General features: G+C 42.2%; 1 protein-coding gene across 2 annotated transcripts in view; it reads left to right on the top strand.

Annotated features, from left to right (window-relative positions):
* Window positions 1-20,908, top strand: part of LOC110526858 (gamma-aminobutyric acid type A receptor subunit zeta, b) — a 71,357-nt gene extending 50,449 nt beyond the window's left edge. Inside the window, exons 3-10 of one of the 2 annotated variants that reach the window (XM_021608051.3) lie at window positions 4,514-4,626; window positions 6,067-6,134; window positions 6,300-6,517; window positions 9,523-9,605; window positions 13,993-14,130; window positions 14,483-14,635; window positions 17,185-17,375; window positions 17,694-20,908. In XM_021608051.3, the coding sequence (XP_021463726.3) occupies window positions 4,514-4,626; window positions 6,067-6,134; window positions 6,300-6,517; window positions 9,523-9,605; window positions 13,993-14,130; window positions 14,483-14,635; window positions 17,185-17,375; window positions 17,694-18,062 (1,333 nt within the window). In that variant the 3' untranslated portion in view covers window positions 18,063-20,908. Of the gene's footprint in view, window positions 1-4,513; window positions 4,627-6,066; window positions 6,135-6,299; window positions 6,518-9,522; window positions 9,606-10,810; window positions 11,121-13,992; window positions 14,131-14,482; window positions 14,636-17,184; window positions 17,376-17,693 lie in introns of those variants that run through there. The other variant, XM_090237194.1, reaches the window with a different exon arrangement.
* Window positions 20,909-26,085: the final 5,177 nt, after the last annotated feature.

Genomic DNA, 26,085 nt, shown 5'->3' with positions numbered 1-26,085 from the left:
ATGTGAACCTCTGAAACTGTGGCAGTGTTGAAAAGTCTACAAATGGACTTTAAATTCAACACAGCAACAAATGCTCTTTGGACTTCAACCTTGCTTGAACAGATAATTAACTATAGTGACTGAAAATGAGTGGCTGTTGACTGTGAGCACAATTAGGGCACATACAGTGCCTTGCGAAAGTATTCGGCCCCCTTGAACTTTGCGACCTTTTGCCACATTTCAGGCTTCAAACATAAAGATATAAAACTGTATTTTTTGGTGAAGAATCAACAACAAGTGGGACACAATCATGAAGTGGAACGACATTTATTGGATATTTCAAACCTTTTTAACAAATCAAAAACTGAAAAATTGGGCGTGCAAAATTATTCAGCCCCTTTACTTTCAGTGCAGCAAACTCTCTCCAGAAGTTCAGTGAGGATCTCTGAATGATCCAATGTTGACCTAAATGACCAATGATGATAAATACAATCCACCTGTGTGTAATCAAGTCTCCGTATAAATGCACCTGCACTGTGATAGTCTCAGAGGACCGTTAAAAGCGCAGAGAGCATCATGAAGAACAAGGAACACACCAGGCAGGTCCGAGATACTGTTGTGAAGAGGTTAAAAGCCGGATTTGGATACAAAAAGATTTCCCAAGCTTTAAACATCCCAAGGAGCACTGTGCAAGCGATAATATTGAAATGGAAGGAGTTTCAGACCACTGTAAATCTACCAAGACCTGGCCGTCCCTCTGAACTTTCAGCTCATACAAGGAGAAGACTGATCAGAGATGCAGCCAAGAGGCCCATGATCACTCTGGATGAACTGCAGAGATCTACAGCTGAGGTGGGAGACTCTGTCCATAGGACAACAATCAGTCGTATATTGCACAAATATGGCCTTTATGGAAGAGTGGCAAGAAGAAAGCCATTTCTTAAAGATATCCATAAAAAGTGTCGTTTAAAGTTTGCCACAAGCCACCTGGGAGACACACCAAACATGTGGAAGAAGGTGCTCTGGTCAGATGAAACCAAAATTGAACTTTTTGGCAACAATGCAAAACGTTATGTTTGGCGTAAAAGCAACACAGCTGAACACACCATCCCCACTGTCAAACATGGTGGTGGCAGCATCATGGTTTGGGCCTGCTTTTCTTCAGCAGGGACAGGGAAGATGGTTAAAATTGATGGGAAGATGGATGGAGCCAAATACAGGACCATTCTGGAAGATAACCTGATGGAGTCTGCAAAAGACCTGAGACTGGGACGGAGATTTGTCTCCCAACAAGACAATGATCCAAAACATAAAGCAAAATCTACAATGGAATGGTTCAAAAATAAACATATCCAGGTGTTAGAATGGCCAAGTCAAAGTCCAGACCTGAATCCAATCGAGAATCTGTGGAAAGAACTGAAAACTGCTGTTCACAAATGCTCTCCATCCAACCTCACTGAGCTCGAGCTGTTTTGCAAGGAGGAATGGGAAAAAATGTCAGTCTCTCGCTATGCAAAACTGATAGAGACATACCCCAAGCGACTTACAGCTGTAATCGCAGCAAAAGGTGGCGTTACAAAGTATTAATGTAAGGGGGCTGAATAATTGTGCACGCCCAATTTTTCAGTTTTTGATTTGTTAAAAAAGTTTGAAATATCCAATAAATGTCGTTCCACTTCATGATTGTGTCCCACTTGTTGTTGATTCTTCACAAAAAAATACAGTTTTATATCTTTATGTTTGAAGCCTGAAATGTGGCAAAAGGTCGCAAAGTTCAAGGGGGCCGAATACTTTCGCAAGGCACTGTACATCCCTGCTAGCGTATGGAGATGAATGTACTGTATCTGCCTACTACACTTGGCCTAATCTGCTTTCCTTCAATAGTCATTACATTGCTAACTAAGCTCCAGGGCTTCATCAATTTGCGAGCATATTTAGATTCCAGATTGTTTTGCACAAACGGACAGCACTACCACAGGGGAAGGTGCTTGAATGTATTCTACAGTGTTCTTCTCCCCTCAATCCCTGGTGAAATAATCATCTCCCTACAACGCTACATGCCTTTAAGGAGAACAATCATTGGAAGTGCATATGAAAGCTGATCTGAGCTCAGGAGATGAGCAGAGTCAAGCGTGGAGAGGAAGATGGGGAAGATTGCTGATGATGGAATGTTTCACGTTTTCTGACCCAGTTGGGATCGAAGTAAACCAATTATGAAAAATGAGTTTTGTTCTTTTCTCCCTTTTCATTCCAAATTGTTTGCAGGCCTATTAATCTGGTGCTTCTCTTGCCACAGCTTATGTTATTCAGAAAGTACCGTTGAGCTCAACGGGCTAAGCACAGAGATAGGATAGTCAGGCTGAATAGCAGGAACCATTTGATATCCACTGAGGATAAATGCACTGAGGGGAAGGACACTAAATTATTGAATTTGTTCTTTTGCCGTTCTTTTCTTCTCCTCAGGATGTTAGAGAACTCGCTGCAGCAAACTCTCTCCAGAAGTTCAGTGAGGATCTCTGAATGATCCAATGTTGACCTAAATGACCAATGATGATAAATACAATCCACCTGTGTGTAATCAAGTCTCCGTATAAATGCACCTGCACTGTGATAGTCTCAGAGGACCGTTAAAAGCGCAGAGAGCATCATGAAGAACAAGGAACACACCAGGCAGGTCCGAGATACTGTTGTGAAGAGGTTAAAAGCCGGATTTGGATACAAAAAGATTTCCCAAGCTTTAAACATCCCAAGGAGCACTGTGCAAGCGATAATATTGAAATGGAAGGAGTTTCAGACCACTGTAAATCTACCAAGACCTGGCCGTCCCTCTGAACTTTCAGCTCATACAAGGAGAAGACTGATCAGAGATGCAGCCAAGAGGCCCATGATCACTCTGGATGAACTGCAGAGATCTACAGCTGAGGTGGGAGACTCTGTCCATAGGACAACAATCAGTCGTATATTGCACAAATATGGCCTTTATGGAAGAGTGGCAAGAAGAAAGCCATTTCTTAAAGATATCCATAAAAAGTGTCGTTTAAAGTTTGCCACAAGCCACCTGGGAGACACACCAAACATGTGGAAGAAGGTGCTCTGGTCAGATGAAACCAAAATTGAACTTTTTGGCAACAATGCAAAACGTTATGTTTGGCGTAAAAGCAACACAGCTGAACACACCATCCCCACTGTCAAACATGGTGGTGGCAGCATCATGGTTTGGGCCTGCTTTTCTTCAGCAGGGACAGGGAAGATGGTTAAAATTGATGGGAAGATGGATGGAGCCAAATACAGGACCATTCTGGAAGATAACCTGATGGAGTCTGCAAAAGACCTGAGACTGGGACGGAGATTTGTCTCCCAACAAGACAATGATCCAAAACATAAAGCAAAATCTACAATGGAATGGTTCAAAAATAAACATATCCAGGTGTTAGAATGGCCAAGTCAAAGTCCAGACCTGAATCCAATCGAGAATCTGTGGAAAGAACTGAAAACTGCTGTTCACAAATGCTCTCCATCCAACCTCACTGAGCTCGAGCTGTTTTGCAAGGAGGAATGGGAAAAAATGTCAGTCTCTCGCTATGCAAAACTGATAGAGACATACCCCAAGCGACTTACAGCTGTAATCGCAGCAAAAGGTGGCGTTACAAAGTATTAATGTAAGGGGGCTGAATAATTGTGCACGCCCAATTTTTCAGTTTTTGATTTGTTAAAAAAGTTTGAAATATCCAATAAATGTCGTTCCACTTCATGATTGTGTCCCACTTGTTGTTGATTCTTCACAAAAAAATACAGTTTTATATCTTTATGTTTGAAGCCTGAAATGTGGCAAAAGGTCGCAAAGTTCAAGGGGGCCGAATACTTTCGCAAGGCACTGTACATCCCTGCTAGCGTATGGAGATGAATGTACTGTATCTGCCTACTACACTTGGCCTAATCTGCTTTCCTTCAATAGTCATTACATTGCTAACTAAGCTCCAGGGCTTCATCAATTTGCGAGCATATTTAGATTCCAGATTGTTTTGCACAAACGGACAGCACTACCACAGGGGAAGGTGCTTGAATGTATTCTACAGTGTTCTTCTCCCCTCAATCCCTGGTGAAATAATCATCTCCCTACAACGCTACATGCCTTTAAGGAGAACAATCATTGGAAGTGCATATGAAAGCTGATCTGAGCTCAGGAGATGAGCAGAGTCAAGCGTGGAGAGGAAGATGGGGAAGATTGCTGATGATGGAATGTTTCACGTTTTCTGACCCAGTTGGGATCGAAGTAAACCAATTATGAAAAATGAGTTTTGTTCTTTTCTCCCTTTTCATTCCAAATTGTTTGCAGGCCTATTAATCTGGTGCTTCTCTTGCCACAGCTTATGTTATTCAGAAAGTACCGTTGAGCTCAACGGGCTAAGCACAGAGATAGGATAGTCAGGCTGAATAGCAGGAACCATTTGATATCCACTGAGGATAAATGCACTGAGGGGAAGGACACTAAATTATTGAATTTGTTCTTTTGCCGTTCTTTTCTTCTCCTCAGGATGTTAGAGAACTCGCTGCTCAGCGCTGAAGTGAAAGAGGGAGAGATTCTGCCTCCCACCATTCAGAAGCTGATGAAAGGATACAACAAGTACCTCAGGCCTTTTTTTGACAGTAAGGGAAATTGCACACATCCCTGGAAAATGAGATGAGGCTCAAAGGAGCTGTTTGTGTGTGTGTGTGTGTGTGTGTGTCTGCTTGTGTGCGTCAGTGTGCATTTGTGCACGTGTTTTTTTTTTGTCTGTGTGATTGTGTGGCTTACCATATTCCCATATTCATTTCAATATTACCATATTTTGGCTAAGCATAAATCTCCCCGAGCTTTTAGCTGGCAGATGGAAGCGATCTCATTCCCAATGCATAGCCCAGTATGTGAATGACGAACATTCGCTTTTACTAAATACTAATAAATACATGATACAAAACACATTAACACAGATGGTGATTTGATTCATAGGGCTAGGCTATTAATATCAAGAGTAAGCACCTGACAAAGTATGTTATTTGTCTGAGCAGACACAATTCCCATGCATACTCAGTGTGACTTCCTAATATGGAATCCGTACATACAGTGTAACCTTGAGACAGTGACATAAAGGTATGGTGGCCTTTGATCCTCCGCACAGTGTTTGTAGTTCTCACAAATCCCTGGTCAGTGTCATAAAGGTATGGTAGCCTTTGATCCTCCGCACAGTGTTTGTAGTTCTCACAAATCCCTTGTCAGTGTCATTGTTGCTGCTTCGGAGAATCCCTCTAAACGTGCCTAATGTTTGATTAGTGATCGCTGAGACTGAACCGAATCAGAGCAAATGTAATTAGCAGAGATGAGTGCACTCCGGATTGCCATGAACCCCACACAAGAGGTCAGCTTCCTGGAAAGGATGGAAATGCACACACATAAATACAAACACACGTACACATTCTCTCTCTATCTACAGAGTCCTCAGTGTAGGTGAGCTTGGTATGCACGCATGTATTTATTTATTTGGATTCCAATTAGCTGTTACAATCACAGCCACTTCTCTTCCTGGGGGTCCAGACTTGCATACATGCATACATACAGGGTTACACATGCACAAAAGTTAGGTGACTGTGTTTTTTGGCAAGCAAAAGCAGAAATACTACAGTGTTATACAGTACAAGAATGAGAGTGGGTAAGTGAAAGAAAGAGAGGGAACGAGAGAGGGGGAAAAGAGGAGCATTCTTATATGTGTGAGGCTGCATGCGACACTTGCTGTTGCCACTGATGTGAAGTATTCAACAATACGTTTCTTAAACGTGCTTCCTTTTTTTGTCTTGAGGCATTTTGAATAACACTACTTTCATTTTCCTTTTATGATTCCTCACAGTGTTCTGAATCCACTCTTTCTCTTTCATGTCAGTTTCCCTTGTTCTTTCTTTCTCTCTTTCTGTCCCTCCCTCTCTCAGTGTTGAGTACAATTCAGTATACTTTATTGACACGGAAAGTAAAGCAAGGACATCTCTCTCTCTATCTGTTATTCTCCTCCTTCCCCTCTCACCCTTTCTCTGTGTGTCTATCTCTCATCTCTGTAGATGGGCCAGTGACTGTGGGCATGAGTTTGGACATTGCCAGCATTGACACCATATCAGAGATCAACATGGTGAGACAACTTCCTGTGTTAAATGACACATTGTACATTGTGATAATAAAATACATATTACATTCCAGTATGTTTATTATGTTACATAATCAGTGTTTAGACTTGAAGTTGTAATGTTATTGCAGTACAACTGCAATATGGTGACCTTTGGAAATTGAACTTTAGGACTACACGGCCACTATCTTCCTGCGTCAGCGCTGGACAGACGAGCGCCTGGTGTTTGAGGGTAACAAGAGCCTGAGTCTGGACGGCAGGCTGGTGGAGCTGCTCTGGGTACCAGACACCTTCATCGTAGACTCCAAAAAGTCCTTCCTCCATGACATCACTGTGGAGAACAGGCTGATCAGGATCTTCCCCAATGGAACGGTGCTCTACGCCCTGAGGTGGGAGAAACACACATGCACACACATGCACGCACGAATGCACGAAAACGTTGTGATTATGGTGGCCCAGATGGCAGAAACATTCAGCAGTTTTGTGATTTCAGATGGTCAAACCCATATTGATCAGGCCACACCTCACCGTACCAACCAAGCAGGAGCAAATGTACCTCAAAGGAAATGTGTTATTCAGTACAAACCATCACGCAACAAGGCAAACGTTGAAGCGAACTGAACACACCCCAGCTGGGGTGGTGCCGAACGAACAAACAGCATGTCTCTGCTTCTGCTTATTGGCACACCTTGAATTTTCTATAGGGGTAAAGGAATATAGGTGCTGTCTGTGGTACTGACTTGTTTGGACTGGTAGGCTTCTGCTTATTGATTCACAACCCCCATCAATGATACACTGCATTGTTCTGTATCATGTGAGTGAACACAGACAGTACCAATCCAAAGTTTACACACCAACCCATTCAAGGGTTTTTCTTATTTTCGCAATTTTCTACATTGTACAAAATATATTTGCACAGTCTTGGCATTCTCTCAACCAACTTCACCTGGGATGCTTTTCCAACAGTCTTCAAGGAGTTCCCACACATACTGAGCACATGTTGGATGCTTTTCCTTCACTCTGCAGTCCAACTCATCCCAAACCATCTCAATTGGGTTGAGGTCAGGTGATTGTGGAGGCCAGGTCATCTAATGCAGCACTCTATCACACTCCTTCTTGGTCAAATAGCCCTTACACAGCCTGGAGGTCTGTTGGGTCATTGTCCTGTTGAAAAACAAATGATAGTTTTACTAAGCGCAAACCAGATGGGATGGTTTATCGCTGCAGAATGCTGTAGTAGCCATGCTGGTTAAGTGTGCCTTGAATTCTCAATAAGTCACAGACAGTGTCACCAGCAAAGCACCCCCACACCATCACACCTCCTCCTCCGTGCTTCACGGTGGAAACCACACATGCAGAGATCATCCGTTCACCTACTCTGCGTCTCACAAAGACACGGCGGTTGGAACCAAAAATCTCACATTTGGACTGATTTCCACCAGTCTAATGGGGCGGCAGGTGTGGCCTAGTGGTTAGAGTGTTGGGCCAGTAACCGAAAGGTTGCTAGATCAAATCCCCAAGCTACCAAAGTGAAAATCTGGCATTCTGTCCCTGACAGTTGCTAGGCTGTCATTGTAAGTAAAAATGTGTTCTTAACTGACTTGCCAGGTTAAATAAAAAATGAATGTCCATCTTATTATTGGTGTCCTTTAGTGGTTTCTTTGCAAAAATTCGACCATGAAGGCCATATTCACGTAGTCTCCTCTGAACAGTTGATGTTGAGATGTGTCAGTTTCTTGAACCCTGTGAAGGATTTATTTGGTCTGCAATCTGAAGTACAGTTAACGCTAATGAACTCATCCTCTGCAGCAGAGGTCATTCTGGGTCTTTCTTTCCTGTGGCGGCACTCATGAGAGCCAGCTTTATCATAGCACTTGATGGTTTTTGCGACCGTACTTGAAGAAACTTTGGAAGTTCTTCAAATTTTCCAGAGTGACTGACCTTCGTGTCTTAAAGTAATGATGGACTGTCGTTTCTCTTTGATTATTTGAGCTGTTCTTGCCATAGTATGGACTTTGTCTTTTACTAAATAGGGATATCTGTATACAACTCCTACCTTGTTACAACACAACTGATTGGCTCAAACGCATTAAGAAGGAAAGAAATTCTACAAATTAACATTTAACAAGGCACACTTGTTAATTGAAATGCATTCCAGGTGACTACCACATGAAGCTGGTTGAGAGAATGCCAAGAGGGTGCAAAGCTGTCATCAAGGCAAATGGTGGCTACTTTGAAGAATCTAAAATTTGTTTGACAATTTTTTGGTTACTACATGATTCCATATGTGTTATTTCATAGTGTTGATGTCTTCACTATTATTCTACAATGTAGAAAATAGTAAAATAAAGAAAAACCCTTCAATGAGTTTTGACTGGTACAGTATGTGTATGGTTAATTTCATGCCAATCTATCTATACGTGTGAGCTTTACTTTTGCTTGTATTTGTACAGTGTGCATGGCATATGCGTGTGACTGCATGTGTGTTTGTAACATCAAAGATCCACCACCATATTTTACCGTAAGTATGGGGTTATTTTGTGCTTATGCATTGTCATTTCAATGCCAAACCCACCAGTGGTGGGCTTGGCGTCGAAATGAACCCCATTGAAAACTTGTGGTTTGAATTGAAGAGTGCAGTCCGTACGCGCAGACCAAGGATATCAAGGATCCCGAAGGAATGGTCTAACACCACTCCCAATGTGTTCTCCAACTCATAAAACATTTTAGAAAATGTCTCAGTGCCATTATCCATGCAAGGCGAAGAATTTAAATGTATTGAAGACAGGGTGTCAATAATTTTGACCCTTACCTATTGGAGAAAAAAACATAGACAAGTATTACTTATTATTATTTCTCTGAACAATTGTTTTAGTGTAAATAATATCACTTCCCCATTTCTTTGACCATATATGTAGCTCAGTATTTGAATTATTTATTTTAGTCCTTTTTGCTCATCTTTATCAAGGGTGTCAATCATTTCGGACACCACCGTATGTGATCATATCTCAATGTAATTCTACCCCTGGTAGAATCATGAAGGTATTTTCCATATATAGATGCCCACTGCCCGGGGACATGGGTCTGTCAGAGAGGAGCTGTGTGCAGAGCTGGAAGTGCCAGGGAAGACAGAGGGCACGATAAGGGGGGCAGGAGGAGAGCAAGGAAGGGTGATAGAGAGTGAAAGAGGGTTCTATAGGGAAAGGGTTCAATGAGATATCAGAAAAACGAAGGTTAGGATTGCGGAGAGGCCAGGGACAGAAACAGTTGTAGTGGTGCTTTCAGAGGTAGGCCAGAAGGAATACATGGGTAAACACCGAGGTGGTTCTGCAAGGGGGGGAAAGAAACCTTTGAGGTTGACAACTGACTTGCGTTTTGCTTCTCATCTCTCCAGGATAACCACCACTGTGGCCTGCAACATGGACCTGACCAAGTACCCCATGGACAAGCAGACCTGCACTCTGCAACTGGAGAGCTGTAAGATTTCACTTCAGATGAACCTCTACAGCTAAACAGCAACATGTGGCTGTCTAATAATAGTAATAATATATTCATCTTCTAAAGTGCTTTTCATTACAGAGAGAATCTCAAAGCACTTGAAAAAGCAAAAAAATAAAAATAAAACAGCTATATGACAGAGTAGGTCTGGACTACGATTTTCAGCCAAGAGTTGAACGTTTTGAGTGTTTGAAGCCTCCATCAGACGGAGCAACAGTCAAGAGGGAACCATATGGCTTGAGCAGAGGGAGTATATGGTCAACACAGTTCCATCTCCATTCAAGGTGTCTCACCGGTGCCTCGCCGTCCCCGCCGTCTGACTGCGACTTCTCTGTAGCTGTTGACTCTCTGGTCTTTTAAAACGAGATTACGTTTTTGAGCTCTCCACACACTCAGGATAATGATGAAAGCCAGCTTACGACATGACTTTAGAGGAAATCTCCTGAGCAATGAAATCATCACTGCCAGCGAGGAGAGTGTAGAAACAACAACAAATAGACGGGTGTATTTGAATCAAATCAAAACACACTAGCGAGCTAGTAATGCTACCAAGCTAGCTAGTTGGCTAGCTAGTGTGTTTTCATTCGGTTTGAATACACCAGCCTATTTTTTGTTGTTTATTGTTTTAAGAAAGCTGATTTTCCATGAATTCACGGGCAGGAAAAAAATAGACTTAGAATTCATACTTGAAAGTGAAATAAATAGTAAGAAAATGTACAGAGCTCTGCCTAAGCTGTTACTAGGGTGCCTTGGCAACTGTAGTACTAAGGGAAGGAGCTGTGAGGCATGATTAGGTTTGATGGTTTTGTTCAAAACAGAGAGGGAGAGAGTGTGTGTGTGTGTGTGTGTGTGTGTGTGTGTGTGTGTGTGTGTGTGTGTGTGTGTGTGTGTGTGTGTGTGTGTGTGTGTGTGTGTGTGTGTGTGTGTGTGTGAAAGAGAGAAAGTGAGCAGGGGTGTGTACATGTGTAGGTGTCCTTTCCCCGTTTATTGTATTACCCAAAGCTGCCTGTAACTCATGGAAACAGGGACAGTGTCTGCCCCCGTCGGCCCAGCTTCTTATCCTTAGCTGGCCCCAAAACCCTCTTCACGCTAGTCACCAGCCCTCACCAGCCATCCACATATTGGGATCACGCCTGTCTTGTCTCTGATACAGCCTCAGCTCTAGCTGGAGCTCTGTGTTACATAAGCTCAAAATCGCAGGGAGCCAGCAAGGGAGGAACGCAAAGGGTTTAGAGCAGAAGTCTCTCTTTTTCCATTCATTTCTCTCTTCCTCGCTCTCTCTCTCTCTCTCTCTCTCTTCATCCTTCTCTTTCTCTCCCACTCTATCTCGCTCTCCCTCCCTCTTTCTCGCTCGCCTCCACAACCTTTAATGACAGCAAGTCGTGCTAAGCTATAGCCAAATCGCTGCCAAAGCAACACTTCGAACGTCATGTCAACATCAAACTCAACCAGAGGGAGCTCCTGTCCCACTCATCCCACTCAATACATGTCGAGGTAAGTCAAGGATTTTCCCCTTTACATTACTGCCAGGTTAAACGTATACTGTGCATCCCAGACTCCCACAGCCTTGCTTCAGCAGCACACTGAAAAGAACTAGACTGTGAGGTTAAATTATTTTTTATGTGCTGCCAAAAATTTAACATTGCTCCCCGCTCGTCCTCGCTCCCCAGCCCACACTTTACTTCCAACAAGGAAGTTTAAAGAGAAGACGAGCACCAGGTGTTTAGATAGATATGGCGGTGACATATTTTAGTGGCCACTGACAGCAGAAAAGGCCTGGAGTCTGGAAGACATTCACAGCCAGGTTTGATTGTTGCTTAATGATGAGACCACGCTCACCACAGTGGAGGATACTGTAGCGAGATTTGGTTTTGAAGATTTTAAAAGTCTCTATGCAGCCATTTTTAAGATGCACTCATCTCAGTGTCTCAGTGAGCAGGATATTTTAAGAGGCAAAAGCTTTCATCTCTCCAGGCTGCAGTGCAGTACACTTTTCAGGCTTCAGAGCACCTTAAGACAGCCCCTTAATTTCCTAATGTAACCATTCCCGCGCTATTGCACAGGACCACGGCCCCCGGCACACGCTTCATACCCAATTTGCACATTGCCCTGACCCGGCAGTCACAAATATCATGAGTTCCACAATTCGTTGGTTATAGAGAAAACACAACAACACTGAAAAATATACAACAAGAGATCCTCATCGGCTTCAATGTCTGTTACTTTTCGTCAAGGTGCTCTACATTACATTTAAACACACTTTCCTCAATAACTTATGACTCCCTGGACTTTCACACATGTTGTGTCTCTCGGGAGATGGTGAGAGGGTAGAGTAAGAGCCATAAGATAATGAGTGTTTAATGTAATGAAGCACACAGGAAATGGGGATTCTGTGTGTCCCAGTTTAATGGAGATTTCTTCTCCTCCAGTCACAGCCGCGTCGTAGGGCATCTTATTCTACGTCTCCCTCTGCAGGTCAATTACTAAACTACGTCTCATAATGAATCTCCAAAGGCAAGGTTGACATGGGGACAGAAAACGTGTATTTCGGAGCAGACCTGTGTTCAACTGTTTGCTTTAGCCCATCTGAAGTGCCAGGTGGTTGGGCTTTGAACTTTTGAGACTTTTCTGTTTCGGAGTTGTAGCCATATTGCCAGGAATAAATGTTGATCCTACATAGCTTGTGGCTTTATTCCTTATAAATGTATGCCAATTAAAGTAAACAGCTTGTTCTAAAGCGTGTCAGCAATAAATACTATTGAAGGGAATTAAGTTGCCCTCCTGAACCTTCTTTCAAGATTTCAGTACACATTCAGTAAGCACTTTACAACAAATGTTTATGTGCACTGTTATAACGTGTCACTGTGAGCTCTTCTAAATCCTATGTAGGATGGGCTGTAGGATTATGCAGTGGTGCAAAGTACTCAAGTAAAAATAATTTGAAGTACTACTTAAGTAGTTTTGGGGGGGTATCTGTACTTTACTACTTATCCTTTTGACAACGTTTTACTTTTACTTCATGACATTCCTAGAGAAAATAACATATTTTTTACATTTTCCCCGACACCCAAAAGTACTCATTACATTTGGAAAGGAAAATTGAAAACACTTATCAAGAGAACATCCCTACTGCCTCTGATCTGGCGGACTCACTAGACACAAATGCTTTGTTTGTAAATCATGTCTGAGTGTTGGAGTGAGCCCCTGGCTTCCATCAATAAAAACTAAAATTGTGCCATCGGATTTGCTTAATATAAGGAATTTTAATTGGTTTAGACTTTTACTCTTGATACTATAAAGGGCACACGACGAGACACAGATGCAGACACGGGAGGCAGATGGTTTGAGTCTTGATATTTATTAAACAATCCAAAAGGGGTAGGCAAGGGAATGGTCGTGGACAGGCAAAAAGTCCAAACCAGTTGAGAGTCCAGGAGGTACAGAGTGGAAGGCAGGCCTCGAGGTCAGGGCAGGCAGAATGTTCAGGCAGGCAGGTACGGAGTCCAGAAAACAGGCAAGGGTCAAAAACCCGGAGGACTAGCAAAAGAGAATAGACGCAGGAGTACGGGAAAACCGCTGGTTGACTTGAAAGGCATACAAGACAAACTGGCACAGAGAGACAGGAAACACAGGGATATATACACCAGGGAAATAAGCGACACCTGGAGGGGGGTGGAGACAATCACAAGACAGGTGAAACAGATCAGGGCGTGACAGATACTTAAGTACATTTTAGACTTTTACTCAAGTAGTATTTTACTGAGTAACTTTTACTTGAGTAATTTTCTATGAAGGTATCCTTACTTTTACTCAAGTATGACAATTGAGTACTTTTTCCACCACTGGGATTATGTAAGGTCCTGATATATATAAGATGTGAAATATGTATGAATCACCCGCTGGGGTGTTAGGCAGGAAGGAAACTTAAAGCTGTGATGTCCTCATTGCCGCTCTTTCCTTCTGGCCTTCTTTTGCCCTGCATTTGCATTAGCATTTCCTATTCAGTCTTACTGTCACAGTTCTTCACAATGAGCAATGGAGGGCTGTTGCTCTACGTTACTTATTTAATAAAACATATTTAATAAAAAGTAGTTTGAATAAAACATTAACATTGTGAAGCTTGCTTGTGGCTGTCGCACACTTACAGCTCAGTGACCAGCTAACCTTTATTAATTATTTTATGGAGGGTAGTTTGTATTTTAGATGCATAAGTAGTACATTGGTATGTGTGATAAAGTGCTATTTCAAAACATATAGCCACTTAGTGCAATAGACCCCCATTACCTATCTTGCTGTCTTTGACTTGACATCATCTTTCTTCTCTCTCTCTCTCTCTCCTTCTCTCTCTCTCTCTATATATATACAGGGGGCTACAACATCAATGATGTGATGTTCTACTGGACCAGAGGGAATGAGTCGGTCAGTGGTTTGGATACGCTGCGTCTGGCACAGTACACAGTAGAGGACCACTACACATCTGCGTCTGAGGCCATCTATGAAACAGGTTCAACTTTCACGTCCTACATCTAACATTATCCTTTCACACATGCACCTACCGTTTGGCTACTGTTTAGTTTTAGTCTCTTGTGACAGATTAAACATTAGCGTGCGTGACACATTTACTTAGGGGTACCTAAAATGATATTTATCAGCATGAAGCTTTTGGCAATTATGGGCATGACAAGCAACTCAACATAAATTATAATCCACCTATAAATGTTAGCCATGTTCATCTTTTAGAATTGATGGTCGGTAGTAAATTGAAACCTTCAGGAAACTTTTGGGTTCTACTTGCACACTTGTTCTCATGGCTCTGTGCTGTCATCTCGCTCTGTTTCTCTCTCTCTCTCTCACAGGCCACTACCCCAAGCTGATCTTCCACTTTGAGCTGAAGAGAAGCATCCTGTACTTCATCCTGGAGACGTACGTTCCCTCCAGCCTGCTGGTGGTCCTCTCCTGGGTCTCTTTTTGGATCAGCCAGTCTTCCGTCCCCGCAAGGATCTGTATCGGTAAACCACTGCCCCTCAAACCAGGGAGCACACCCACAAAGCAGACGCCTTACCTTAAGAATTCGGAGTTAATGCCTTAACTTCAACATGGAACAGAGAAGTAACCAAACACTTGAAACAATTTCTAAATTTTGGCATTTCAGAAACATGGAGGAATGTCTAATTCTGACAGGAGACTGTAAGAGCGTGTTGTTTTGAACCTAAAATACACTACAAGTTTTTTTTAAATGTCCTGCATTGCAGGAAAGTTATCCTGCAAAAAGGGTGATCAAATTGAGATCCTTCATCTGTAGAATGCAGGCAGATAGAGAAAACAGACTGTTCCACAAGTGACTCATACTCCTGTTAGCTTACCTTCACATAACTGTAATATTACTTATACATCTAGCCTGATGTACATTGAAAAATACAGAATCGTAACATGTAAAGTGTTGGTCCCATGTTTCATGAGCTAAAATAAAAGATCCCAGATATTTTCCATATACACAAAAACATATTTCTCTCAAATTTTGTGCACATATTTGTTTACATCCCTGTTAGTGAGCATTTTTCCAATGCCACAGATCAAATCAAAACAAATCAAATTTATATAGCCCTTCGTACATCAGCTGATATCTCAAAGTGCCGTACAGAAACCCAGCCTAAAACCCCAAACAGCAAGCAATGCAGGTGTAGAAGCACGGTGGCTAGGAAAAACTCCCTAGAAAGGCCAAAACCTAGGGAGAAACCTAGAGCGGAACCAGGCTATGTGGGGTGGCCAGTCCTCTTCTGGCTGTGCCGGGTGGAGATTATAACAGAACATGGCCAAGATGTTCAAATGTTCATAAATGACCAGCATGGTTGAATAATAATAAGGCAGAACAGTTGAAACTGGAGCAGCAGCACGGCCAGGTGGACTGGGGACAGCAAGGAGTCATCATGTCAGGTAGTCCTGAGGCATGGTCCTAGGGCTCAGGTCCTCCGAAAGAGAGAAAGAGAGAATTAGAGAGAGCACACTTAAATTCACACAGGACACCGAATAGGACAGGAGAAGTACTCCAGATATAACAAACTGACCCCAGCCCCCCGACACATTAACTGCAGCATAAATACTGGAGGCTGAGACAGGAGGGGTCAGGAGACACTGTGGCCCCATCCGAGGACACCCCCGGACAGGGCCAAACAGGAAGGATATAACCCCACCCACTTTGCCAAAGCACAGCCCCCACACCACTAGAGGGATATCTTCAACCACCAACTTACCATCCTGAGACAAGGCTGAGTATATGTTTTGAGGGAGCATGCAATTAGCTTGCTGACTGCAGGAATGTCCACCATAGCTGTTGCCAGATAATTGAATGTTAATTTCTCTACCATAAGCCACCTCCAAGTTTGTTTTAGTATGTCCAACAATATGTCCAACCTCCCTCACAACCGCAGACCACATGTAACCACAGCAGCCCAGGACCCGCACATCTGGCTTCTTCCCCTGCAGGATCGTCTGAGCCCAGCCACCCGGACAGCTGATGAAACTATGGGTTTGCACAACCGAGAAAGTTCTGCACAAACTGTTAGAAACCATCTCAGGGAAGCTCATCTACGCGCTCGTCGTCCTCACCAGGGTTTTGACCTGACTGCAGTTCGGCATCGTAACCAGCTTCAGTGGGCAGACAGTGTGTATGGCATTGTGTGGGCGAGCGGTTTGCTGATGTCAACGTTGTGAACAGAGTGCACCATGGTGGCAGTGGGGTTATGGTATGGGCAGGCATAAGCTACGGACAACGAACACAATTGCATTTTATCGATGTAAATTTGAATGCACAGAGATACCGTTACGAGATCCTGAGGCCCATTGTGGTGCCATTCATCCGCCCCCATCACATCATGTTTCAGCATGATAATGCAACGGCCCCATGTTGCACGGAGCTGTGCACAATACCTGGAAGCTGAAAATGTCCCAGTTCTTCCATGGCCTGCATACTCACCAGACATGTCCCCCGTTGAGTTTTTTTGGGATGCTCTGGATCAACGTGTACGACAGCGCGTTCCAGTTCCCGCCAATATCCAGCAATTTAGCACAGCCATTGAAGTGGAGTGGGACAGCATTCCATAGTCCACAATCAAAAGCAAAATCAACTAAATGTGAATGATATTTGTGAGGAAAATTATGGTCACACCAGCTTTTCTGATCCATCCCCCTACTTTTTTTTTAAGGTACCGTATCAGTGACCAACAGATGCATATCTGTATTCCCAGTCATGTGAAACCCATAGATTAGAGCCTAATTAATGTATTTCAATTGACTGATTTTCCTTACAAACTGTAATTCAGGAAAATCTTTGAAATTGCTGCATGTTGCGTTTATATTTTTGTTCAATGTATTGATGTCAGGTAAGTCAACTCAAGCTGAATTCTACATGTGTGGAGTGACTAGAGATGTAGTCCATCATTAAGCCCTAGGGGTTGTGTTGTTATATGTGAATGGAAATGAGAACTCCAGGACACTGGACATCTTGATGATTTCAAACATTTAATGAATCATCCAGCCATTGTGTTGTGTATTGTGACAGGAGTGACCACGGTTCTGACCATGACCACGTTGATGATGGGTGCCAGGACGTCCCTGCCCAACGCCAACTGTTTCATCAAAGCCATCGACGTGTACCTGGGCATCTGCTTCAGCTTCATCTTCGGAGCCCTGATCGAGTACGCCGTGGCCCACTTCTGCACCCTTAACCATCCCGACGCCAACATTGTCATGGTGAGGCCTTCAGCGTTGTTAACGTCAGTCGTGCGGTTATTGTTGTCGTTTTCATCATCATTAGCATTGCCATAATTTACATGACCTTGATCATTGTCATCATCAGCGTTATTACTGTGGTCATCGTTGTCGTCATCCTCATCATTATCAGAGTCATCATCTTCATCACCTTTGCCATGTTTCGTCTCGTACTGTATGGATGTAAGTATCTCCGCCATTTTTGGGGGTTTATTTCAGATGAGAGCATCAGTTGATTGGGGCGACTCTACAATCCTCTTCTCACTGTCACTCTCGCTCTCTCTCCCTCCCCTCCTCCAGTACGGTCACCAGATGGGAGGCTTTGACGAGGAGATGAACGGCATGGTCACCACCATCGCCGCTGAAAACAACAGGGCCAAGAGGCGTAAGGAGAAAGCTGCTGCAGATGAGGCGGCCTTAGCGCCCACAGCTGAGCTGGAACTTTACCCCTCCAGCCCCACTGGCAGTGAGCCCAAGCCTGAGGCCCCTGAGGAGCCCCCCAACCGCTGCCTCATTGTCCTGGTCCTCCTCCGCAAAGTCCTGCGCAGAGCTGCAAACTGTTGTCATGTGGAGAATCCCCACTTAATAGACAATTACTCCAGGATGACCTTCCCCCTGTCCTTTGTATTCGTCAACCTCCTCTATTGGACATACTACCTGTACTTGTAGGAGTGTGTTTGGGTATGTTTCTGTCTGTGATTCATTCATGTGTTTTTTTTTCTCAAACAAAGCACATTTTTACATTCATGTCATGAGTGAGGCATAGTGTACAGTCAACATCCTTAGGAGAATAAAATGTCCGTGCCACATTTATTATACCTTATTTAGCTCATTACTGCTTTCATAATTGATTGATTTCCATGTTGTTATTTTATTCTCGCCTGCTGTTGGTCATAGACAAGGATCTTAATATGAGCCAGTTTTCTACAGCAGGAAAATGATCCTGCAGCAACATGAAATGTGAATTATTATATGGACTATAATTAATTAGTTTTCTTGTAGGGGTTGATACATTTTTCATTACGGCAAATCAAGTGTGAAATTTTTAAGTACAAATGTCAAACTTTAGAAGCCTTTTTAAACCTTGAATACTCTCTCTGTCTTTGTCTCTCAAAACAATTTAAATTTAAGTTTCTTTACTGGCATGAGAGAAATGATGTTTACATTGCCAAAGAAAGTCAAATGGATAATAAACAAAAGTGAAATAAACATAAAAAAATGACCAGTAAACATTACACACACAAAAGTTCCAAAAGAATAGAGATATTTCACTCTCTCTTTTTCTCTCTCTCTCATCCCCCCCCCCGCTACCATTTCCTGTCTCACTTTATTACCATTATATATCCAGTAGCATTGGCTCTCTCCACCACATTATGGAAATTGACTCTCAAAGGCACCTATAAACCGTGTTATTTAATTTGTCATCATACTATTCTGTTTCCAGTATGTTTTACAAGGGACACAACTGCCAGCACCTTAACTGGAATAATGCAGGAATAATGCGGGAATAATGCAGGAATAATGCAATAGAATGGTGTGGATATACAGCACCTAGTGGACGCACGAGTAACAGTGATATTTGCAGTATTGTTTCATTGGAGCTGGTAGATAATATTTTCCACTGTGCTTTGTGATACATGCCGTCTTAATCGTAACGCTAGTACCTTGTATTAGATGTTTTAGGACATTTTAAATAGAGGTGAAACCGCTACTGTATTTTAACAGGACGTCATCATCAATCATCGGTTCATCATCCAGGAAGCTTTGCATGTTGAACTAACATACAAGCTTCCTCCCTCAATCTTTTGTCAATGTCCTGTTGTGTATTGTGAGTGATGATGAATGTCATATATATTGTCATATATAATGTTTTCACATATAAGTAATAACCAAAGGACCAAAGATTTCAATTTGATTTGTAATCCTTCATGGCTCCCTTTAGACTTTGTTGCGTACATTTTGAAATTATTCATCCTTGGTTCCCATTGCTGCGTGGAAAATTCTCCATCGAAGGTAATAGCATGCTATATCAGCATGCAAAAGGAACACAGCAACATTCCATAGTCCTGTGCAGACAGACACAGTCTCACAATCTATGCATGTTTGTTTATATCCTAAATATTAAGTGCATTTTTCTGTTACAATGCTTTCACCCATTTCCGTAAAGCCATTGACGAGCAGGTTGTCCAGAGCATAGAATAACAACATAATGATTTGTTTCATGATTATGATATTGATCATAGTAATGCATTCCTGTAATTAATGTGCACAATGGAAGTTTATATTTGAAATAATTCACCATAATGCAACATTAACATTTGTGTTAATCTCATTTTCAACCATAAGGGTTTTCTTCTAGCCTTCTCTTTTTCTAAAATGCAATCCAATGAATTTGCTCTGCCAAGCATGGTCTTGTTCAGTGCAATATAATGAAATATCAAATACAGTATCTTTGATAATGAGCTAACTAAACTACTGATAAAAATAGAACAAAAAAATGATTTCGGTTTTGTTTTGCACGGTTACCAATGATAACTTTATTTTGCTTTCTGTTTCTTTGGGGAAGATAAGTATTGATTGTAATGAAATACATATGGAGGCTATCTAAAAATCGAATATTATAGATAACTGCCCTCAATTATACTATCACTGGGGACCAAACTTAGATGTTACTTACATTGAATGTACACTTATATTGAACTTACTAGAGTTTTGATACAAAATGCTTCCCTATGTTGCTAGAGCAACTTTATAAGAACAGTTTGATCTTCTCTTAGAATCTGGTCTATGGTAAAGAAGAAAAATGTGCACTGAACTAATATATATGTAGATCAGTGCTAAATCATACAGTCTATGTTACATGGTCATTGTGTTGGGTCACCTGAATTCCCCTACGCTACTGTAGCCAGTGCCAAAACGGTGCAAAATAATCCACTAAATCAAACCACTAAGGAAATATTCCCTTTGTTTCACGAGAATCCCACAAATTCCCATTTCCAATTTCCCTTTACTGTGGATTCACAACAAATGTGTTTGCTATTTAATAATGTTGTCAAGTGAGCCCCTCTTTTTGGACTCCAGACTCAATCTCTCCTCTCCCAAGACGTAACTACATAATTAGTGATCTGTTTTTCTGCAGTGAATGGACACAGTATTGGATAAATATCCGCAATGGCAGGACACATGATACACAGGACACAAGTCCAGGTACTGCACGGCCAAGCAACCAACCTGACCAATTAGAGTGTACTATACGAAATTCCCTCCCCTACCCACTTGCCTCTGACAGACTGATTGGCCAACGTTGGAGAAGCCTATTTTCCTAACATTTTCAAGGTGATGTTGTGTTATTGACATCAACGTTCTAGGGACATCTTCCTGTAAAATGTGTTCATATTGTAACATTTGAATGTAGACATTTTGTTCGCTGAAATTGTTGTAAATAGATAGTTATACTTTGCATGTTTATTTGATGTTTCAATATTGACTAATGTAATAAAATAAACTGCCTAAAATTGTGCAAGAGTGTTTAATCAAAATATTTTCGGGAAGTACTGTATTGGGAATATACAGCTCTAGTTAGCATGTTCATGAGTTTTCTCCAGAAAGTAAACTTTCAAGAGCACAGGAGGATTTTCCTCTCAGTGTTTAGAAGTCAAAGCTGTTTGGGCAGACTGACACGAGGAGTAAATACAAAGTGAATAACGATAGAATTAGGATTAGGGTGGAATAACAATAACGAGTAAAAATAACATGGCTATTTACAGGGAGTACCAGTTCCAAGTAGAAATGCAGGGGTACGAGGTAATTGAGGCAGTTACTGCATGTACAGTACTCATTCAAGGGTTTTTCTTTATTTTTACATTTTTTACATTGTAGAATAATAGTGAAGACATCAAAACTATGAAATAACATATATGGAATCATGTAGTAACCAAAGAAGTCTTAAACAAATCAAAATATATTTTATAGTTTAGATTCTTCAAGGGAGCCAATCTTTGCCTTCATGACAGCTTTTCACACTCTTGGCAACCAGTTTCAAGAGGAATGCCTTTCCAGCTTTGAAGGTGTTCCCACATATGCTGAGCACTTGTTGGCTGCTTTTCTTTCACTCTGTGGTCCAACTCATCCCAAATCATCTCAATTGGATTGAGGTTGGGTGATTGTGGAGAAGGGGCGGGGGAATAAAAAGAGAAGGGGCGGGGGTATAAAAAGAGATTGAGATAAATAAAGACAGACAAAGAGAGAGAGATTGAAATAGAGACAGAGAGACAGGGAGAAATACTAGTTGCCCCTGTTGTAAAACCACCATATTGAACTGTTTAGGAAAACCAGTCAATTATGTATAATGCCAATCTACAAATGGACCACATCAGAGACCTTAACAAACATAATCACTTCATTGGGGCATCAAGAACTAGATATAAACTCAGCAAAAAAAAGAAACGTCCTCTCACTGTCAACTGCGTTTATTTTCAGCAAACTTCACATGTGTAAATATTTATATGAACATTACAAGATTCACCAACTGAGACATAAACTGAACAGGTTCCACAGACATGTCACTAACAGAAATTGAATAATGTGTCCCTGAACAAAGGGGGGGCTCAAAATCAAACATAACAGTCAGTATCTGGTGTGGCCACCAGCTGCATTAAGTACTGCAGTGCATCTGCTCCTCATGGACTGCACCAGATTTGCTAGTTCTTGCTGTGAGATGTTACCCCACTCTTCCACCAAGGCACCTGCAAGTTCTCAGACATTTCTGGGGGGAATGGCCCTAGCCCTCACCCTCCGATTCAACAGGTCCCAGACGTGCTCAATGGGATTGAGATCCGGGCTCTTCGCTGGCCATTGCAGAACACTGACATTCCTGTCTTGAAGGAAATCACACACAGAACGAGCAGTACGGCTGGTGGCATTGTCAAGCTGGAGGGTCATGTCAGGATGAGCCTGCAGGAAGGGTACCACATGAGGGAGGAGTGCGCCTTCCCTGTAATGCACAGCGTTGAGATTGCCTTCAATGACAACAAGCTCAGTTTGATGATGCTGTGACACACCGCCCCAGACAATGACAGACCCTCCACGTCCAAATCAATCCTGCTCCAGAGTACAGGCCTCGGTGTAACGCTAATTTCTTCAACGATAAATGCGAATCCGACCATCACCCGTGGATAGAGGAAAAAATTTGACTCTTCAGTGAAGAGCACTTTTTGCCAGTCCTGTCTGGTCCAGCGACCGTGGGTTTGTGCCCATAGGTGACGTTGTTGCTGGTGATGTCTGGTGAGGGCCTGCCTCCAAAAAGGGCCTACAAGCCCTCAGTCCAGCATCTCTCAGCCTATTGCGGACAGTCTGAGCACTGATGGAGGGATTGAGCGTTCCTGGTGCAACTCTGGCAGTTGTTGTTGCCATCCTATACCTGTCCCGCAGGTGTGATGTTTGGATGTACCGATCCTGTGCAGGTGTTGTTACATGTGGTCTGCCACTACGAGGACGATCAGCTGTTTTTCAATTTATTGCCCTGGCCAAATCTGCAGTCCTCATGCTTCCTTGCAGCGTGCCTAAGGCATGTTCATGCAGATGAGCAGGGACCCTGGGCATCTTTCTTTTGGTGTTTTTCCGAGCCAGTAGAAAGGCCTCTTTCGTGTCCTAGCTCATCATAACTGTGACCTTAATTGCCTACCGTCTGTAAGCTGTTAGTGTCTTAAATCCCGCCATAAATGGACAAATAGCGACAAATAGCGATTAAATATTCACTTACTTTTTGAAAATCTTATTCTGATTTGTAATCCAAAGGGTCCCAGCTACAACATGTAGTGACATTATGTTAGATAAAATCCTTCTTTATATCCCAAAAAGTCAATTTAGTTGGCACCATCGATTTGAGTAATCCACTCGTTCAACATGCAGAGAAAAGAATCCGATAAACTACACGTAAACTTTGTTTCAAAAAGTCAAAATACGTTTTTATTTATTCCTCAGGTACCCTAAAATTTAATTTAACTATAATATTTCATACAGAAAGAAGTATGTTCAATAGGAAAGCAAAATTAGCAGGTGCGCATCCTCTTCATTGCGCGCTCAAACACGGATTTCCAAACTGGTGTCGTACTAAAACTCATATTTCTTCTTCATTATTCAAGGTGCAAGCCTGAAACCTTGAACAAAGACTGGTGACATCTAGTGGAAGCCATAGGAATTGGAATCTGGGAGCTGGAATTGCATGTGCCCCTATGCTGTCCATTGTAAGAACATGGGCTCTCAAAAAGAAAATTCTGAATGGTTTTTCTTTTAATTTTCTCAGACGATATCAATTCTGTTACAGTCTCATACATTATTTTAACATTTCTACAAACTTCAAAGTGTTTTCCGCTACCACTCATTTCCTTGGTCTTCGAGCCTCTCCAGGGGGCCACCGTGTTCTCCAAGCTGGATCTACGCTAGCGGAAGCCTTCGACAACATTCCACTGAAAAGGCAGCACGCAAAATTCAAAAATATTTTTTCAAAATATGTAACTCACACATTAACAAGTCCAATACAGCAAATGAAAGATAAACTTCGTGTCCGATTTCAAAAATGCTTTACAGCGAAAGCACAACATATGATTATGTTAGATCACCGCCAAGTCAAAAAAACACCGCCATTTTTCCAGCCAAAGATAAGGGTCAGAAAAAGCAGAAATATAGATAAAATTAATCACTAACCTTTGATGATCTTCATCAGATGACACTCATTGGACATCATGTTACGCAATACATGTATGTTTTATTCAATAATGTGCATATTTATATACAAAAATCTCAGTTTACATTGGCGCCTTATGTGCAGTAATGTTTTGATTCCAAAACATCTGGTGATTTTGCCGAAATACTCATAGTAAACATTGATTAAGGTAGTGTTATTCACAGAATTAAAGATAGACTTCTCCTTAATGCAACTGATTCAGATTTCCAAAAAACTTTACGGAAAAAGCATAATCTGAGAACGGCGCTCAGAGCCCAATCCAGCCAGAGAAATATCCGCCATTTTGGAGTCAACAGAAGTTAGAAAGTACACCATAAATATTAACTTATCTTTGATGATCTTCATCAGAAGGCACTACCAGGAATCCCAGTTTGACAATAAATGACTGATTTGTTCCATAAAGTTCCAAAAAGTTCCATAATTCATGTCCAAATAGCCACTTGTTGTTAGCATGTTCAGCCCAGTAATCCATCTTCATGAGGCGCAAGCACTTCGTCCAGACAAATACTCAAAAAGTTCCGTTACAGGTCGTAGAAAAAAGTCAAACGATGTATGGAATCAATCTTTAGGATGTTTTTAACATAAAACATCAATAAGCTTTCAACCGGAGAATTCCTATGTCTGAAGAAAAGCACTGGAACAAGAGCTAACTCTGTCGGGAGTGCACGTCACGAGCCTGAGACACTCTGCCAGACCACTGACTCAAACAGGTCTCATGAGCCCCTCCTTTATAGTGGAATCCTCATTCAAGTTTCTAAAGACGGTTGACCTCTAGTGGAAGCCGTAGGAAGTGCAACTTGACTCCATAGACACTGTGTATTCGGTAGACTAAGGTTTGAAAAACTACAAACCTCAGATGTCCCACTTCCTTGTTGGATTTTTCTCAGATTTTCACCTGTCATATGAATGCTGTTATACTCACAGACATCATTCAAACAGTTTTAGAAACTTCAGAGTGTTTTCTATCGAATACTACTAATAATATGCATATATTAGCATCTGGGACAGAGTAGGAGGCAGTTCACTCTGGGCACGCTATTCATCCAAAAGTGAAAATGCTGCCCCCTCTCCCAAAAGAGTTAAAATATCCCAACAGGGGCAGGCAATAGACAGGTCAAGGCAGGCAGGGGTCAGGGTAAGACAGAGGTCGGTAATCCAGAGGGGGGCAAAGGTAAAGGTCGGCAGGCAGGCAGAGGGTCAGGGGCAGACAGAGTGGTTAGGCAGGCAGGCTCGGAGTCAGGACAGGCAAGGGTCAAAACCAGGAGGGTGAGAATAGAAAGACTGGAAAAAGCAGGTTCTGAGACACAAAATGCTGGTTGACCTAAACAAACAAGACGAACTGGCAACAGACAAACAGAGAACACAGGTATAAATACACAGGGGATAATGGGGAAGATCGGTGACACCTGGAGAGCGGTGGAGACAATCACAAAGACAGGTGAAACAGATCAGGGTGTGACAGAATGTAGTGAAGTAAAAGTAAAAGTTGTCAAAAATAGAAATAGTGAAGTACAGATACCCCAAAAAACAACTTAAGTAGTACTTTCAAGTATTTACACCACTGTCATTTTAGTACTGCTTGTGTGAGACATGTTTGCCAGCGTCAGTAAATGAGCTGACCCAGATTTTCACATCTGCTGTAGCCCACCTCTGAAAGATGTTATTTCACTACTAAACCTTCTCCAATCTAATCAGTGAGTTTTAGATGTGCCTGGGCTCCTCATAGATGTGAGGAAACTGGTGAAAATCGCTTCTCCTGCTCTACCTAACTCTACCCTCTCCAGCCCTGCGTGTTCCCCTGCACAACTCAGCTCCACACTCTCTGGCCCTGTGTGTTCCCCTGCACAACCCAGCTCCACACTCTCCAGCCCTGCGTCTGGCTCCCCCCTAGAGAAAACAAAGTTGGACCCAATTTACAGTAAGCTTTTAAAAAAAATATGCAAACAG

The sequence above is a fragment of the Oncorhynchus mykiss genome, chromosome 1 (genome assembly GCF_057628025.1).
Source record: "Oncorhynchus mykiss isolate SJ-2025 chromosome 1, ASM5762802v1, whole genome shotgun sequence".
NCBI classification, from domain to species: domain Eukaryota; kingdom Metazoa; phylum Chordata; class Actinopteri; order Salmoniformes; family Salmonidae; genus Oncorhynchus; species Oncorhynchus mykiss.
Note: the sequence above shows the minus strand (reverse complement) of the source record. Positions and strands in the feature narration are given on the sequence as shown.